This window comes from Aspergillus oryzae, chromosome 6 (genome assembly GCF_000184455.2).
Source record: "Aspergillus oryzae RIB40 DNA, chromosome 6".
In the NCBI taxonomy this organism is placed as follows: Eukaryota; Fungi; Ascomycota; class Eurotiomycetes; order Eurotiales; family Aspergillaceae; genus Aspergillus; species Aspergillus oryzae.
Genome location: NC_036440.1, coordinates 1,178,019 through 1,195,809, shown reverse-complemented (window position 1 = coordinate 1,195,809; position 17,791 = coordinate 1,178,019). Strand labels below are relative to the sequence as shown.

The window sequence follows — 17,791 nt, the reverse complement described above, 5'->3', positions numbered from 1 at the left end:
CTACCTTTGGCACCCTACATATAACTACAAGGATAAATATGAAGACGGAAACACCAAAAGATACCAATTGCCCGATGGTGACAAATTTCCTAATATATTCATTTTCAATTCAATGGAAGGACTAGAACTGCCGGAAAGCGCGATACTCGATGCACTACGTGTAAATTTGTCCACATGGTGCGGGAGTATATCTACTACAGAAGGCGTCAGAAATTCACTCAGTTGTACGACATGCACAGCCCTATTGCTCCTCTCCGGAGATAATCTGGGATAAGCACTCAACTGGGGTGGATGGACATTCCAAACGCACACATTGGCAAGTGCTTCGGGAATACGGTAATCCAGAAGCCTGGGCAATGCTCATATGTCACGATTAATAATGATTACTTGCAAGAATTATTGTACGGAATGGCAAAGGCCCATCTAGATTACCAGAATGTCTAAAGGAATACAACATAGTACAGGGTAGTGCAAGTAGTTCAGGACGTGCCACACCAGCAGCGGCCGTAGTCTAGTAGTCTGCTTTGGAGAAGCGGTGTATGGTGGAAGTAAATGGAATGGTCACTATAGGAAGGCGAGGGGTGTTTCTATTGGGGGTAGAATGATGCCTGGCCTTTGAGCGTAGGCACGCAAGGTCTACACCGAGGCGTGATGAAGATGGCCAGTCCATGGAGGCACCCTGCTACGAAGGCAACCCGTTCCATGGTTAAAGTTTCTTCTAGAGCTTTGTGGTTACACAGCTCCATACTTTCATGCCCAAAAGCTCGAGATGTTACGAGTGATATTGCGCCTCTGGGTCAGTGCTCATCAGTAATGTCCAGGGGCTGGCTCATCAGATCTCAGAGTTGTAACAGACCACATTATGTCGAACATGCATTTGCTGGGCCCACCTGAGTCTAGATGGTCATTGAGAAAGGGGACACTCGATTTGCCTGACTGTGCAACGTAAGATATTGCTGGGAATTCTTGCCTGTGTGACTTTCCTGTGCAATTATATGGAGAATCCTAAGCAGCAGTGCCCTCGTATTGCCGCAAGCAAGCCCTAGTAGTAAGGGAAGAAGATCAGTGAGCTATTGAAGAAGGAATACTAGGTAGCAGCCAAGCACGACAACTTGGGTGATCGATGACTGTGCTATCTCACTTGCAGTGTGAAGAGGCAGGCAATACTTGAGACACTCGTACACACAACGATGGTCGGCAACCCATTGCCGCCATTCCTGGGTCGCTCCTAGAAGCCTGTCGCACACAGGTAGCAAGGCCTATGTTCTGCATTCATAAAAATGTCAGAACGACCAATCAAGCATTATAACGGGAAACCTTGACTCTGAAAAACGACTTTATTGCTTTGCAATAGAGAACACATCCACCGGCAATCCCCAGGTTCGCAAATATTATTAGCTGGACGATTGGCTCAAAAAGCCGTCCGATGTACATTTGTAGTTGAAAAGGTAGAAGGAGCCATTCTATGAACGTCTTTGCTACCTGGAGCCAGTCTAACAAACTATTGAGCCATATTGGCCCCGCACCTTGTACTACGATGCGAGTAACACGTAGTAGTCTTGGATGTGGCTCCAGAAAGCTATACACATTTACAGGTAACGTAGTGACATGGAACTTAGTGGCAGTCATACATATTTACCGGTACTACCTCTAGAAAATGCAGCCTATGCACGAGCCTGACGAGACCTGGAATTCTTTAATCTAGTCGTAATGCAAACACAGTAGCGATTAAACATCAACATCGGTCAAGGCAGAGGATATCTAGTAGCGAGATATCTAGCAGCGACACAGGTGACGCGTCGACAACCAATCCTCAGTGTGTTGTGACGGGAAACACACTCCCGAGTATACTGAGCTTGATCTTTCTATCTAGGGCCAATGCACACTAGGTATGTGTCATTCTAAGCCAAACACACACCATCTTGGAAACAAAGTCCCTACGGAGCGTCGCATAGCGGTATGCGAAGCTATGCGGCTTCGTCGATAATCAGAGCCCTCACAGCACGGGTAGTTCGATCCATCTGTAGACACAGCCCCGAACCGTACTTTGTAAAATCCAAAGTGTTGTCTTTGAATAGAGAGGCAGCAAGGCGTCCTGCCCTTGGTGAAATGCTAGCTGTCTGAGATTGCTACCAAGCGGTGACGCAGGCGCCAACGTGAAGTATTAACAATTGCATATATTCCCTGAATAAATTTGTACCACAGTAAGCAACCATAGCAGCCCAAGAACTGCTTAGCCACGATGACACTTTTATATCATTAATCCTTTTGTTCCCATGCTTGCCAACTATAGTATTATTATCAATCAGCAACATATATAGTCAATCAAACGTTCTTAGTCTGATCATTTAGAATTTGAATCATTAACAACTGACACGCCGGTGAACATTTGACGGAGGGCATTGCTGCTGTCAGTTCCTACAACGTCCCCCTAATCGAACGAATATGGCTAATACATATGACTATAGCGATCAACAATAGTCCTATCTAGGGTATTTAACACGACGTAAAATCTGTGGGAAACACCATGGCCGATCCGCTATCGATTACGGCAAGTGCGGCAGGAATTGTATCACTGGGTCTCAGTGTTTGTAAGGGTCTACTGGCTTACTACAGGCCATACAAGTCATGCTATGAGGATATCGAGAACACTGTGGAGGTTGTGGAGAGCTTAAATGGTACACTCGAAGGACTAGATAGCTTACTTGCTGAAGCATCAGTGTTCCAAAGCTCTTCAGTGGCGCAACAGGCTGTCTGCGCCGCTGGCCTGATCAAAAGGTGCCAAGTACGCATGCACAAGCTCGATACAATGCTAGCCAAGTTCAGAAAGACCTCGTCGAATGGGAAAATGGCAGGCTTGAGAGGTCAAGTCAATCGGATGTTGTATCCATTTCGGAAGGAAACGGTATTGTCAATCAAAGAATCATTAACCTCATTGCAGGGAAGCCTTGTCATTGCTTTGCATATCCTACAATTGTAAGTTGCTGGCCCCCAGCAGTGCTGGTATGTTGCTGAATGGATTCCAGGGCAATGGAGATTGTCGACCAGAATCAAATAAACGTTGTTCTATCGCATACCGCGTCTACCGCCTCTAATACCAGCCGAATCGTTACCATGATACAGGAACTAAGCGAGGCACAGACTGGAATAGGCAACTCGTTTAATTTGCTTGCAGAGCGCACACGTTGCCTGGTTTGAGATGCGTCCCCCGCTCAATATCTATAGGCTAAGGCTTGACTCTCAGGAAGCCAATATCTTCCGGATCGAGGCACAACCAATTACGAACCCCAGTTTTCTACAGTGGGCTTTAGGGATGCAAAGAGATATTAACGAAGATCTAACGCGATCGATAACAGAAGTACATCGGTGGCGGCCTCGATGCACTTGCCCGTATAGCGGCCAAGATGGATTCCATACATGGCCCCCGGGTCCCTCTGCCTCTCCTCACAGACCTTTGTGCCCATTCTATATGAAGGAAAGGAAACTGGCTTCCACGTATACGCGAGCGGTATTATGTACGAGGTTCCTGAGTTACTCCGTCAAAGTGGCTTTCATGGTCACTATTGGAGCTGGAGGCCTTTCCATTAGTCCAAAACTCGAGTTTCGCGCAGTTGTGTCAGCATACTCACCAGCATTCACCTTCATCAGACACCTGAGCCGTTCCGGCTATCACAGGGTACAGAGGAATATGGAGGTGCCTCATGCAGACCCTGTAACACTCGCCCAGATGTTCAAAGACGGTGCCGCTTCGCCTTCGGACACTCTACCAAATGGAATGACCATGTTACACGTAAGCCACACCTTCCTTGCTAGCCGTTGAGTCCCCTGTTTTGTATTTTTGCTTTCGGAGCGAGTGTACTATGATCATTTACCTTTCGCAATGTCTAACTAGATTAACAGGTGCTAGCCTTTTACTATCCAATGACCCCACCAAAAGAGTGCACAGATTGGCATGACCTGAAGAAATACTTGCTTCAGGCCGGCTGCTCACCTACGTGTGAGGATAATTCTGGGCGAACGCCATTAGACTTGCTGACTGACAAATATCGGGCAACGCGCAATGTAAGAGGGGAGCAAGCGGTCATTGAACTTGGGAAGACATGCTGAATGCTGGCGGTCATGTTACCTCTTGGGCGTTTCCTCTGACATGCTCTCGCTATTCTTCTCTGTCGTTTGAGTCTTCCATGATCAGCTTAGATCACACGATGCATATGTTAGAGCAGCTTGAACAAGCAACTGGCCGTGCAGGTTAGTAATCATCAAGAGCTTCTTCTACCTCCTCGTTTGGTATCGGTGGATGATAGCATTTGAATGAGAAATACAATGCAAGGGAAATGCCTGAACTAATGTTAAAAATCTCTTACAGCTAGCGAGTTCCCAGAGGAGACTGTTCCTCTAGTGACCAGGTCAACGGCTCAACTTCATAGTTTGATCCGTCAGCGGGCCGACATGAAAGACTGGATTCTTTTGTATGCAAACTGGCCCGAGGGTGTGTTACTATTGCTCCAAGCTGGCTATAAGGCGCACGAGTATGAGCTTTACGCAGCCCTCGACTTCGATTGCGAAAGCAGTGTCTGCATCCTGATAGAAACCGGAAATGTCATTGTGGGATATGGAGAGCTCTGGGCAGCCACACGGCATCCGAATTCCAAAATTGCAGACCTAATTATCCAAGCCTTGGTTGACCGCAGAAAGCGCCTGCAGCTTCTCGCAGAGGCACACTTGTCCGTCGATGAATTGTCGGAGTTGAAAATCCGACCCGATGTCCTCATCGACCTTCAGACCCAACAAGTAATTCAAATCTTGAGAGCTAAGAACATCGATTTGAGCGGGGCTATTGAACCCTATCCATGGTCTGTTTATGAAGCTTTGGGCCATAATTACACAATCGCGGATCGAGTGTGGGAAGCGGGTTTTCGAGATGTGGATGTACCGTGTGTCCGCGGCAGGACCCTCCTCATGACCAAGAGATGTGAAACCGGTCTCTACTTCAAGTACATCCTAGAAGAGGCAGCCTGGCTGTTGGGAAAAGGCGCTCAGCCGTATCGGTTGTGTGAAAATACGCCAGCGCTCCACTTTGTCGGGTTTGCCGTAGGTCTAAACATGCCCTCTTTTCCGGAGAAGGACTGGGTTTTACATTTGCTCATGTTGCCTATCGATTCGAAAAGGTTGTTGCGCAGATTGTTACTTGACAACACCAGTGATGCCTGCTGCTGCGCCCGTTCTACGGGTGGATGCCGTGGGATCACTATCTTTCTACGTGGTAACTATCTTGCCTGTAATTGGGGTATAAGAAGGACATATTCGCACTATGCCGACCAAACAGCCCAAATCATAACCTGGCTCATCGTCACATTCGACAGGAACCCCAAGCACTTCAACCAACTTGCCGTGGATATCCTTCGCTTCCTGACTTTCAACTGTATAGGCATCACCCACACCTGTAACCACCCGTGGCGTCAGATGGCACCAGACGACATAGCTGAAATTTGTCACGAGGAGAGGTACTTGTTGCAGGATCTCGAAAGCCTTATGGTCGACATCCTTTCCGCCTACAGACAATTTCTCGGATAGTTCCCAAGCTTCCTCACGGACTACTGGGTGAGGCGCATGAAGGAGTATCATTCCTGTCATGGCACCCCAAATGAGGAGGAGATGAACTCACTTCGGGAAACTGGTGTTGTCCTAGACGAACCAACGTCTACGGCAAATCCCAATCCGAACTTGACGGAACTCTTTTCAGACGGCCAGGCCCTCGTGGACCAATTAATCCTGGGCGATTGCGGCGTATATTTAAAGTTATTTTACTCTGTTTAGCGTTCCATCGTGGCGTAATAGTGGATTCAGTTCCTGGCCTTGTACTCCGTCGAGATCACTCAATGGTAAAGATTAAAATTCTCATTTCCTAGTATTTATGATATATCCAACGAGTCTCGTTTTTTTTTTTTTTTTTTTTTTTTTTATGATAGTAATAGCCCACCCTCTTCTAATGTGGCTGCCTTCCTCTGGGTCCTTACCCAACCATCTCGTTTGAACCAGGTTGTGATCAGCCTACACATATCCTGATAAAAGCTCCGTCAGGTGATGTGGGATATCCTCGAGCCCAAACAAATTATCATAAGTCTTTTTTATCTCACGGGGTGTCTCTTCCTTTGAAGAATGGGAAATTTATTCTTGTATTGAAGCAGAGCTCCAAGTCTATACCTGATAAACCTACGTTTGCCAGACACTGTTATCTGCTGATCTGGCAAATCTAGGAAAGGTAGAAGCAGTGCAAATAGAGAAATGTGTATTCATGTTTGGTATATATCCCTACAATAGCATCTTTCTGTCCCTTCCTTGGCTATTCCGTTGCTTGTCGCCGAGACAAGTAAGTGGTAGTATGGCTCTTCAGCTGATATAAAGCATATCGGCATGAATGGGTCTCTGGGGGCTCCAGGGGTTGATGTCTTCGGCTGAGAATCCTTCAAATATCTTTCGAGGCTTTGAGTCCACAGGGCTATACGACTAAATCAAAGATTGCCTTATATGTCATTGGCTCGGCAAGTGAACCATCAAACGTTACCTACATCATGGAGACTTTAATCTTAAATTTGTGATGATCTGACCGAGACATCTGTCTCAACAAGATACGTCCGAGTCCCTGTTCTCGGGGGAATATGTCTGAGTGGAAACACAACGATATGATGACGGATGTTGCGTTAGAGCTTGCAATAGCTATGCCAACATTCAAGGTATTCAAGAAAGCGGACCGTCAAGATATGTACACATAGGTGGCATTATAGCGGCATGACAGTCAGAATAGCCTCAATTAGTCTTGATTTATCATATTGTTGCAAGCTCTGCAGGCTGCATGTCTTCGACCAGTCGTAGCCGTTCCAGTAGCTGTGCATACATACTGCTAATACCCCATGCTCTGAGAGAGCGCATGACGACGACAGACTCTTCGAGCATCTTGCATCGGCCCTGCCGACTCAGAAGGTTGCTAATCCCCGGGAGCTTGATACAACTAGACCCATTCGCGATCCACTGCTTGGTAGCTGGTGTATCGAGACTTTTAAGATCCAGTACAACTGATGGGATCTCTAGTTGATATCCACGACCGTGTCTCAACCGGTCGTGAATTATAGAGTACAGCCACATGACAAGGACTGCTTTCAGGAGAAGCACGGGGGTCATGAAATGGATACAACGTGCCGACCGGACTGTCTCAAAAAGATTTGAGGCATATAAAACACCCGTGCGCCCTTGGCACGATGAGCTGCGCCATCGGTCGATAGTAAGCGTCCAAGAGTCATCATTCATCTTCCCGTAAATCACTTTTATAGCCAGAGGTACGATGTGTGATGTTGGTGTGTGATAAAGTGTAAGCGCCGAAAGGATCATGACACGATGGATCGCCGACGCCTTCAGGTCAGACCATGAATGCCCGTAGCCCTGATCTCCCGTTTCCTCAAGCAGTGTCTCCAGTGCTTCTAGAGCAGCACGGTTTTGTTCTGGTGAGAAACTAGGAGACGCAGGTGACACGTGATCTTTGCCATTGACAACGTTCGCCAAATATTGTAAGATGGTCTGCTTTCCCAGCGTTCCAGTCTTCGACCAGGCATATCGCCAAGTCCTGCCGTTGATCACCTGGCCTAGGGTTATGTTTTGAATTGAGACTATTGAATAGCAAGTCAGCCAAGCATAACCAAACACCGAATGTCATCGTGCGTACTATTCTCTTCTCCAAAGGTCGCCCAGGCCTGGGCATTGGAAGCATCCCAGCGACCATCTTGTTGAGGGAAACAGTTCTGCAGTTCATCTGCCTTCATCGTAGTGCATAGATCAAAGTTGTAGTCATACGCAGCATCAATGAGCTGTCATTTGAATTAGTGAATTTCCAAGGCTTTAGCGATAGTGGCTGGAAAAAAGATACCCAGATAGCGAATCCTGCACGCCGACGCTGTTCGTCAAGAATTGAGACGTGCCATTTATCGGCTATGGGAAGCTCTAGTCGACATAGCCTTTCTTGTGGGAGCGTATTCGTAAAGAGGCGTTTTCGCCGAGCAAGAGTGACTGGGACAGCTTGGAAGATCTCGGCCAGCTCCAAAGCTCTCCGGTCACCGGAATACATCAGACCTAATTGATTCAGAAGTATCGTCTGTGTCATCCAGAGTTCACGACTCCTCAAATTCAACTTTTCACACTTTCCATCGCCTATCAGTATCATCCGAGCTCCTAGACGGGACGGTGACTCTCACTGTATAGGATGTATAGCGGCGTATTAGCTCATGCATCGCTCTGAGGCATGGTTGTGCGCCTTGTATGTCTGAAAAGTGAGCACCGATAGCGGCAACCGCGAGGACTAGAAAAGGGTTCGATCCAGAAGTAGAGAAGGTGGGCTTATGTAGGACAGGGAACATAGGATGAAAATGTTCAAAATATAGCTGAACCCAAGCATTTAGCACAGGTGCCGGCGGGATTCTTAATTCAATGAATTGTGGGTAGTTGGACTTGAGTTGCATGTCATTGGCAAGTTCAAACACAATGCTTGTCACTTCAGCTGAGACCTCTTCAACATGAGCGAGATTCTCTGCCTCAATATCCTCACGAGGAATAACAGTCATATCCGGGAAGATCAGCTGGGCGTCATCTTCCGCGCGGGCTGGGTCGTAATGTCTTGGTTCGACGGCATCTTTGTCAATTTCTGGGACCTGATTACGTCTGTACACCTCTGTAATGTTCGGCTGTGGTAGAGAGGCATTGCGCTTCTGGGTATCCCAAGACTTCTGCATCGACCCTTCCGTGACCGATGGCCCAACAATATCTAACACGGAGAAGTCCTGGTCGTAGCACGTGAGATCCGGCCAACAGTCATTATCAGCAGGGACACTGAACCAACTTTCAAAGTCAATGAGGTGGTCGGCGGACAAATCTGGAGCTAATGTGACATTCATCGTTACCATTGCCTCGGCTTCACCATGAGGACTATAGCGTTCGGGACTCGGTGGTAGAGTAAAGCCATGGGGCGCCGGATATTGCGCAGGACCCGAACACTCTGCTGCATAAAGTCTTTCATAGTTCATCCCATCCGGTGCAACTTGTCCACTTGGGACTTTGGGGGGTTCTGCCGAGACATGGTCACCGACATCAAAGTTTGGAGCCCGCTTAGAAGGTCCATAATGGCAGACACTTTGTTGGTCACGACAACGTCTACACGGCCGATCTCCATCACACCGCAACTTCGATTGACTGCATCGAGTACATGCCTGTATGACCCTGCGCCTACTAGTAACTAGGCCGCCAAGGCCTTCAACCCCTGGATTTTGGTGGACCGTCGTGTGATGCCGCGTGAGTGAATCTCTCCGCTTGGTCAGTCATTGTACTCTGACATATAGATTAATGGTATCTCACACTCGACCAAAGGTCTGGCCACACCAGGTGCAAGCGAATGGCTTCTCTTTAGTGTGTGTTCGTAGATGTCGTTGATAATGCTCTTTTCTAGCGAATATAGTTTGACATGTTGAGCAGTACAGCTCGGGCGGAGTTTTGCGAGCACGGGGCATTTTTAAAATTTCCAGCCATATGTTCTGGGGAAAGCTCTAACTGTACTCCAAAGGTATGTGAGCATGGGGTTGTTGGGGAGAAAGCTGGAGATGCTGAAGATTAAGACCCAAAAGCGAAACAATCCAGTGGGTCACGGCCCAGGTGATCATCGCAGACTTCCTGTTCTGCACTAGTGTATGTATTACTAAGCGGGAGTTGAAGCGTGTCCAAAAAAGGTAAGAGGAACTTTTTGCCCTCCTATCTAGATTTACCACATGATCACGTCCCTGGTGGAATAGAACTAGAGAGCTGGATACTGTATGATATACCACTGCATGGACGCTTTTGAACCTGTCAATGGTGTACCCTCCGATTGAGTCCAGGCTATTGACAAACAGGGCAATGTACTATGTATTTTAGCAACCATACGACAATATTCTTATGTCACTCAACAGAATGGCAAACTTGCGAAAATGATCAGTGGATTGAACTGAGACACCAATCGATTAGATCTCTCGCTATACATGATCTGCCAAGAACTCATATCCAGGAAGAACAGTTTCCTGGAATCGCACATCATCCTTTTCCATCCCGAAATTGTATCCATGCTGGCCTGCCTCGGCTAAAACCAACTTCGTCTCTACCTTCAAACCCGACAACTGCGCATGTGCCTGCTTCGAGAACTTGGGATTGATGAACGTGTCATCAGTTCCGGTCAAGAACACCGTCGGCGGAAATTTGGGCGAGAAGTATGTAGCTGGATCGACACGACCAAAGTCTCCGTCCTTAACACAACGAGACAGATGCTGTCCTTCCTTGAACGCCAGTGCCATCCAGGCATCTCTGGGTACCGAGAGATTTGGCATCGGCATAGTACCTGGGGCGATGAATTGCTGAGGGGCCACAATTGTCATCGAGGCAGGTGCCTCGTCGTACACGCTTTCTGCAAATGCTTTATCGATTGGAGGCATCATGTCTGCACCGGGAGTCGGCTGCGTCCAGATCTCGTCGGAAAAGTATGCGGCGGCGTAGAAAGCGGCAATTGCGCGTGGTGGATTTGGAAGGCTTCCCTATAAAACAATCTTGTTATGCGGTCTGCTTAGAGGAAAACAGAGAAGAAGAAGCTTGTGCTCACCAGATGAAGAGCTAATGTGCCACCTGAAGACTGGCCGAATGCGACAATTCGATCACCATCAATATCAATGTTGACATCCTTTTTAATCAGATCTGGTAGTGTCGTCCTTGCCCAGTTGAAGGCATCCTTCGCATCTTCGATCGGTCCGTCATACAATGATACGTGAGGACATAAGCGGTGATCTGCCGAGATGACTACAAACCCAAAATCGAGTAACGCATCTATCTCATTCGAGTTGAAGAGGAATCTCGAGCCGATGGTGAAGCCACCGGCATGGAATCCGATAGCTGAGTGCCAAAGTTTAGAAAGTATGTTTCCACCAATGTAGACCTTGACTCACCAATTGGTTTCTTGGAAGATCGGGGTTCGTCCTGGCGGTAGTACACGGTGGCTGCAATCTCCAGAGACCCAGAGGTCTTGTAAACGTAGTCTTTTGAGGGCATTGTGCGAATGAGCTATAGAACTGATTGAATATCACGAGTCTGAAGATAGAGAAATTTGCAGGTGGCCTGATCAATTAGCCTGGGTGCATCTACGGGGGTATAGCTCCATAATATAGAAGTCAACTTTGTACATTATTTGTTTTATGAAATCTATGGTCGTCATAACGTGGTGCATGTTGTCTCGGGTAGTGTGGTACGCATGTTGATCGCTCTTCGGGTACGGTGGGGGAATTACTCTGGTATCAGGGGATCTACAACAACACATTCCCTTTCCCTCAGATGCCCAGAAAAACAATCCAATAGAGGTATTCAGATGTAGATCTGTCTCGGAGTAGAGCAAACTTTGGATAATGAAGAGTTGGAATGAAAACGTGAATTGGCAAAAGATGCGCTCGATATTCTCCTTTGGGATAACCGAGGACTGATGGAGCCACACGAGTATTATTTGCGGGTCTCAACGGACTCACTATGCAGCTAGTACTGGAATCCATGATTGAAGGTTGGGGTTACCGTGTCTGGTGAAGCGAGCCCTTACAATACACATCGGAGTGTCAAAATCCAGTTATCCATGCAGACAGTAACCTATAAGTAGGAGCCTTCCACGCCCAAGCGATGTTCATTCATACTCAGTCATTCAGAAACAACAGGAAACAAACTCTCTTACTCCTTATCTTTCTCCATCTATAATCACCCAGCGATCGTATCATAAGATATGACACCGAATCCTTCTTCCACCAACAAAGCCGAGGCTAGCCCGACCAATGTGATTGTTGTGGGCGCAGGACCAGTGGGCTTGCTTACAGCACTGAGACTGGCCCAGAGTGGCATCCATGTCGACGTGTTAGAGAAGGAGGAGAAGCTAAACGTTACTCCCCGTGCGTGCTCTTACTACGCAGCTGCTCTGCATGCCCTTCAGCGCGCCAAGGTCCTGGACGATGTCAAAAAGGCTGGCTTCACTACGCATGGTCTGTGTTGGAGGAGTCCACTTGAAGACGATGGTAAGGGAGGAAAGAAATTCGGAGACATACTAGCGAGCTTGCCAATTGTAGGCAACGAAGACTGGGACAGTGGAGTGGTCAACCTTCAGCAGGCCAAGCTGACGAATCTATTATATCAGAAGGTCCTTGAGACTGGTCTGGTTACTGTTCATCTTGGGGCAGAGCTTGTGGCCATTGAACAAGATTCAAACTCCGTGACGGCGATTGCCATTCGTGGAGGCGGCAATCAGGAACATTTTCAAGGCTCGTTCCTTGTCGGTGCGGATGGAGGAAGATCTACTACCAGAAGACTCCTTGGAATTCGCTTCAAAGGCCATAGCTGGCCTGAACGACTTGTGGCCATGGATGTCCTGCTTGATGATGTCGAGTTTGATGAGAAGTTTCCGAGCTCGCTTTTTGTCGACCCTATTTACTATGGCCTGATGTCGCCACTGGAGGAGCCCCGGGCTGGCACGGAAAGCCTATGGAGGTGCACGGTAGCAGTCGATCCTACGGATGCACGCACAGATGATGAACTAGTTTCAGAAAACAGTATTGAAGAGCTTCTTCTTAAAGCCGTTCCCGGCCCAAGACCACTTCCTTTCAAAGTCCTTAGGGCGTCCCCGTATCGCGTGCATCAACTTTGCGCTTCTACATTCAACCGTGGTCGGTGCGCTCTGGCCGGTGATGCAGCTCATCTAAATAACGTATGTATCACCTCATCATCCTTAGTATTCTCTAGAGTGCTATGAACTAACTTTCAGAAATCCAGCCCATGGGAGCCATGGGTCTCACAACTGGTCTTATTGACTCCGAAGCTCTTGCAGATGCGCTAGAGCTAGTCATCCACGACGGGAAACCTATCAGCATACTTGACACTTACTCAGATGAGCGCCGAAGAGTTTTCCAGACATTCGTGGACCCGACTTCCACGCAGAACAAGCTGCGATGTGCGAGTGATACTGAAACCGCGAAGGAAGACTGGCTCATTAGATTAATGGCTAAGATGACGAACGCGCCGCGGGAAATGGTTGCACGGGGAACTCAGCCATTCTTCACGACCTGGCGAACCGACATGAAGCAGGCAATTGGGCATAGTTAAGTCGACGTAGGTGGTTTAGAGTCACCTGGGGAAAGGAACATAAGACTGTGATTAGGAAACCATGATTTGTTGCTTAAGCGAGCTGGCAAGATGTTATCTTTCGGTTTTTCGTGGAAAAGTCCCAGTTAAATATGAGCAAGGCGATGTTCCTGTTCACTTAATCATAATGGTCAAGAGCAAGTATATTGAGTGTCACTATCGCGAGGAATGACGTGACGCGCTAAGATTAACTCCGTTAATTAATTGACCCCTCAATGCCTCCTAGGGACCTATAAGTACGCCTAATCCCGCTGAAGGTACCGTTGGGCTTATGAAAGACTGCAAATGAGCAAGATGGTGAATTGGGGAATTTTATGTAGGTCCTCTTCTCAACAAATACCATTGAGTACCCACGTCAACTGATCACCACTAACCCTAACGTCCCCAACCAGCAACCGGCGACAACGCTACAAGTTCGTCATCCGCTCTAATTCAATTTCAATTAACATGTATTCTGACCAGACCTATCGTTAAGAGTTCGCCAAAGACCTCCTCATCGACCCATCAACAAAGGGTGCCCACGATGTCACCCACAACCTAGTCGCCGTCGCATCATCAACCTCATTGCAAAAGGCTCAAGACTTCCTCTCTGCTGTGAATGCACCACCCAGTACAGCCGCTTACGGATCCTACGAGTCCCTTCTCGCAGACCCTACTGTTGAAATTGTCTACATCTCCACGCCGCATTCGCATCATTACCAAAATGCCCGCGCCGCTCTACTTGCGGGAAAGCATGTCTTACTTGAAAAGGCATTTACCGTTAATGCAGCACAAGCACGCATTCTCGTTCAGCTCGCTCGGGAGAAGAAACTGTTTCTGATGGAGGCGATGTGGACGCGTTTCTTCCCGCTCACGTTGTATGTTAGACAGCTTATAAAAGATGGGGCGATTGGAACTGTACAGCGAGTGGTTTCGGATCGAAATTTAGGGAGGGATATTGAGACGCTCTACGGAACGGAGCATCGATTGGTGAATCCTGCGCTGGCGGGTGGAGCTTTGCTTGATTGTGAGTGGCATCGCTATGAATGCAGACCTTTGCCAAAGTCAACAGTTATGGAGCTCCCCTACTAACACCTTTCGCTGTAGTGGCCATATACCCCCTAACATGGATCTTTCAGATCCTACACCATGATAGTCCACCAGCGTCTGGTACTTCCAAGCCAGCACCACACGTTTCTGGCTCCCTGGTCAAATATGCACCGACAGGGGTAGATGAAACCGCTACTGTTATCGTCACCTTTCCAGAAAGTAAAACACAGGGTGTAGCGACCGCCAGTCTTCGGGTCGCTTCAGACCCAACCGACCCCGGGGTCCGTATATTTGGGGATAAGGGCCAGATACAGATTTTTGGACCTGCTGCGCGGCCATTGAGCATTGCGGTTGTTACATATGGGGAAGGGGGTCCAGAGGTAGTGGAGAGGAAGGATTTTGAAATTCCAGTTGGACACGGATTGTTCTGGGAGGCGGATGCCTGTGCTCGATACTTGGCTAAGGGGGAGACCGAGTCAGATGTCATGCCGCTGGATGAGACGCTGCTAATTATGGACGTCATGGATAGGGTACGAGAGGAGAATAGTTTGAGGTATCCTGCGGAAGTCGAGGGGCACTAATCCAATAACAAATATTATACGCTTTCGAACGAGCGACTATGTTCGTAAAGTCCAAGCGTTCATTACAAATCAACTACAAGGTCATTTTGGACGCCATTTCTTGGTGACATGGCATACCGTATTCCACAATCATCAATTAATTAAAATTACTTATTATGTCTCTGTCAGTATCTGTGTTAGATGACAATCTCATATACTCTCACCAATGCACACCGTAGTATAATGTGTGAGGACACGACGCAAGGGAACTGAGGCAACCGCGATATGGATACTACAAAGCTTAACGACGGCTGAGTCTCTTGTAGAGGTCCTGGATCTCACTACCCATCTGTCTTTCGGTGGTCTCATGGAAAGATTCCGCATCAAACTCGGTTTCTCTCTTCTCCAATCCAGCGTCGCGGTCGAGTTCCTCTTGAGCCAATTCAACTGAAGACGGTCAGTGGGCCACACATCAAAGATTAGATATACACCAAAGCTTACCATGACAGTACACAGCCGCTGATTTCCCACTAGACATACCATGGGGGACATTAGTACTGTTATCGCTGTTGGCATCGCCAACACCCCAAACTCCCGGGACGCTAGTCTGCAATCCCTTGCGCAACGTATTGATCTTGGAACCCAGCATTTCCACACCGAGCTGAGCCGGCAGATCGGACCTCTGCGACGTACCATAGTTCGTGATGAACGCGCCGCGCACCTCAGAACTGTTGTCGGCGAAATAGATTTGGAACTTGTCGAACTCCAGCCGGATCGCAGGATCGTTCACAACGGCTCCATCTTGAATACGGGTGATGTTAAGGATGGGCTTGTTATTGACTGTCACATTGTAGGCCTGGAACACCTTTCTCCAATTAGGGTGGTTCTTATCCAGGATGGCGATCTGCTCTGTGGTGTTGGTTCCGTTGGCGTAAATTCTGATATCCTTGTTCAGGGTCGGGTGCAGTTCTCGGACAGCTCCGTATGCTTCGGAAATATCTCCTAGAACCCCCATAGACTGATTACGATGCTCAAAGCCGTCGCACCACGGACACCAGAAGATACCCTTTCCGAAACCCTCCTGGAGACCCGGGACATCGGGCAGGTCGTCTTTCACTCCGCTGCCGAGGATGACCTTGCGAGCTGTATATTGCTGGTCCCCGACAGTCGCTTGGAAAGCGTTGTCCCCGGTCTTCTCGAGCTTAGTCACCTTTTGATCTATGAACGTCGTCATGTTGTAAAACGAAATTTGCTCGCGGGCGGTCTTCCGAAACTCGGCGGGTACGACATCTAATGCCACTTTAGCGTACTACATGGTTGAATAAAGAGAGATATACTCACGGTCGTTTCCAATAACATCATGCATGTGCCGAGTAGGGTTGTTGCGGTACTCGCCAGAGTCGAAGAGGACTGATTTCCGCAGGACACGCGACAGGGCACTCGCTGCGCTGAGGCCAGAAGGGCCACCACCAATGATGATCACGTCATAGTTTGTCTGAGGTATATCTGCTACACAGACTGAAAGAATGGAGAGTAGAGCGCACAAAAGCGCAGTCCAGTTGCAGGTGAACATCATGTTTGGCGACGGTCCCAGCAGCGTTGAACTAGTTTCAAAGACAACGGGAGAGAGCCTAAGATAGGATCCATTTTACTATTCATTTGTTCTTATAAGATAGAAATACTTTGCTTCCCTTACTGCCAAGAACGTCAAATGGGTTGTATTGAGTACTCCCATGAGCCTACGACTTTGGCGGGATACTTTGAGATATAGTTTGGATCGAGCTGAAAAGTTTGTTGACACAGTTTCTTTCCCAGGTATCGAATGACAGCTGTCACCGCATTCGGTTCATTTATTCCAGCAAAGCGTTGTAGCTCGAGTTGATTGGTAGAAGTCCATGAGCACTGGTAATGCTTCGTGGTTACATTGGGGTTTCATCGCGGAGCTTCGATTATGTCACGACTCTACCAGGCCACGTAAACTCGAGTGATGAAGTAAAACGCCAAAACAAACAAGGCTGCTATTCCATGACTTACCGTTTGCATATATAATATGCAACTAATTCTCCCTGTTTGACTGCTAAATTCAATTTAGTTGTATGACAAGTTTTGCGGATGGTTCCTCTCCCAAACCCATAACCGAGTGGTTCATCGGAACCTTAGGGAACTCAAAAGCTATGGACGATTAATTAAGATTGGATTTATGAAGGTATTAGGCTTAAAGCTCAAAGGGTGGCTAGCTGGAACTGTACAACTGTCATGGAGTATTACTAACCAATGTGGCCTGGGGTTTGGGCAAGCAGAACCCCCATACGCCTAAGACTGCTTGGTATGCGGTGATTCTATAAACCTGTGACATAGAATCTGTGATGTGATCAGACGAAAAGAGAATACACGATTGGTGCTGTGAGCGTGCTACCCTTGTCAGAAAATAGTAAATGCAACTGGTCTTATGCAACTTAACAGCAGGTATAGCCTCAGGAAGCTGTTGACATGGTTGGAACCCCTTTGACTGGGACTCCTGCTCCACTGGCCTCAGTATGGGTATCAATAGAACCAGCCATCTTAGAGATCCGATATTTCACGTAGGCGTTTCTGGGGATTTAAGGCACTCCTCGGGGCTTAGTGTACCTGGAGTCTTAACTACCAAGGCCCAGCTGTTTCAAGATCCACACTTCAGAGCCCACTGCCGAATGCTGGATGAACTCGTCCGCAACGTGAAGTAGCGCATGAACCTCGATATCGGCTTGATCGAATACTATTTTGAAGCAGTCGGTGTCGTATGTATGAGCGACATCGGGATCTGCTCCACTGGGACGTTCGATTAGGTCTCCGACTATGTCCTCATGTCAGGCAGAAGTATTGACATATCGTATCGTTTGTGGGGCACTTGAGCTGGTCTTCACACTGACAGATAAAGTACAGGTCTTAGTAATATCCATACACGTATGCTGACTTTATGATCGTTAGGCCGCGATATG

General features: G+C 47.9%; 9 protein-coding genes across 9 annotated transcripts; 4 read left to right on the top strand and 5 right to left on the bottom strand.

Annotated features, from left to right (window-relative positions):
• Positions 1–2,527: 2,527 nt before the first annotated feature.
• AO090020000248 (uncharacterized protein) lies at positions 2,528–3,151 on the top strand (the record flags this gene model as incomplete). Its single annotated transcript, XM_023238092.1, has 2 exons — positions 2,528–2,976; positions 3,142–3,151. 2 exons carry the CDS (start codon positions 2,528–2,530, stop codon positions 3,149–3,151), a joined length of 459 nt encoding a protein of 152 aa, XP_023092759.1.
• A 1,298-nt stretch (positions 3,152–4,449) lies between these two features.
• AO090020000249 (uncharacterized protein) lies at positions 4,450–5,204 on the top strand (the record flags this gene model as incomplete). Its single annotated transcript, XM_023238091.1, has 2 exons — positions 4,450–5,091; positions 5,202–5,204. 2 exons carry the CDS (start codon positions 4,450–4,452, stop codon positions 5,202–5,204), a joined length of 645 nt encoding a protein of 214 aa, XP_023092760.1.
• Positions 5,205–5,267: 63 nt separating this feature from the next.
• On the bottom strand, positions 5,268–5,625 carry AO090020000250 (uncharacterized protein; the record flags this gene model as incomplete). The annotated part of the gene is made up of 2 exons (XM_023238090.1): positions 5,268–5,276; positions 5,311–5,625. 2 exons carry the CDS (start codon positions 5,623–5,625, stop codon positions 5,268–5,270), a joined length of 324 nt encoding a protein of 107 aa, XP_023092761.1.
• A 668-nt stretch (positions 5,626–6,293) lies between these two features.
• On the bottom strand, positions 6,294–7,814 carry AO090020000251 (uncharacterized protein; the record flags this gene model as incomplete). Its single annotated transcript, XM_023238089.1, has 4 exons — positions 6,294–6,507; positions 6,570–6,717; positions 6,900–7,661; positions 7,718–7,814. 4 exons carry the CDS (start codon positions 7,812–7,814, stop codon positions 6,294–6,296), a joined length of 1,221 nt encoding a protein of 406 aa, XP_023092762.1.
• Positions 7,815–8,183: 369 nt separating this feature from the next.
• On the bottom strand, positions 8,184–8,948 carry AO090020000252 (uncharacterized protein; the record flags this gene model as incomplete). Its single annotated transcript, XM_023238088.1, has 1 exon — positions 8,184–8,948. One exon carries the CDS (start codon positions 8,946–8,948, stop codon positions 8,184–8,186), a length of 765 nt encoding a protein of 254 aa, XP_023092763.1.
• Positions 8,949–10,046: 1,098 nt separating this feature from the next.
• AO090020000254 (alpha/beta hydrolase) lies at positions 10,047–11,106 on the bottom strand (the record flags this gene model as incomplete). Its single annotated transcript, XM_001824550.1, has 3 exons — positions 10,047–10,598; positions 10,664–10,950; positions 11,004–11,106. 3 exons carry the CDS (start codon positions 11,104–11,106, stop codon positions 10,047–10,049), a joined length of 942 nt encoding a protein of 313 aa, XP_001824602.1.
• Positions 11,107–11,818: 712 nt separating this feature from the next.
• Positions 11,819–12,919, top strand: AO090020000255 (uncharacterized protein; the record flags this gene model as incomplete). The annotated part of the gene is made up of 2 exons (XM_023238087.1): positions 11,819–12,790; positions 12,848–12,919. 2 exons carry the CDS (start codon positions 11,819–11,821, stop codon positions 12,917–12,919), a joined length of 1,044 nt encoding a protein of 347 aa, XP_023092764.1.
• Positions 12,920–12,970: 51 nt separating this feature from the next.
• On the top strand, positions 12,971–14,834 carry AO090020000256 (Gfo/Idh/MocA family protein; the record flags this gene model as incomplete). The annotated part of the gene is made up of 3 exons (XM_023238086.1): positions 12,971–13,033; positions 13,702–14,230; positions 14,311–14,834. The coding sequence occupies 3 exons, from the start codon at positions 12,971–12,973 to the stop codon at positions 14,832–14,834; spliced, it is 1,116 nt and encodes a 371-aa protein (XP_023092765.1).
• Positions 14,835–15,114: 280 nt separating this feature from the next.
• AO090020000257 (NAD(P)/FAD-dependent oxidoreductase) lies at positions 15,115–16,389 on the bottom strand (the record flags this gene model as incomplete). Its single annotated transcript, XM_023238085.1, has 3 exons — positions 15,115–15,260; positions 15,315–16,103; positions 16,155–16,389. The coding sequence occupies 3 exons, from the start codon at positions 16,387–16,389 to the stop codon at positions 15,115–15,117; spliced, it is 1,170 nt and encodes a 389-aa protein (XP_023092766.1).
• Between the last annotated feature and the right edge of the window lie 1,402 nt (positions 16,390–17,791).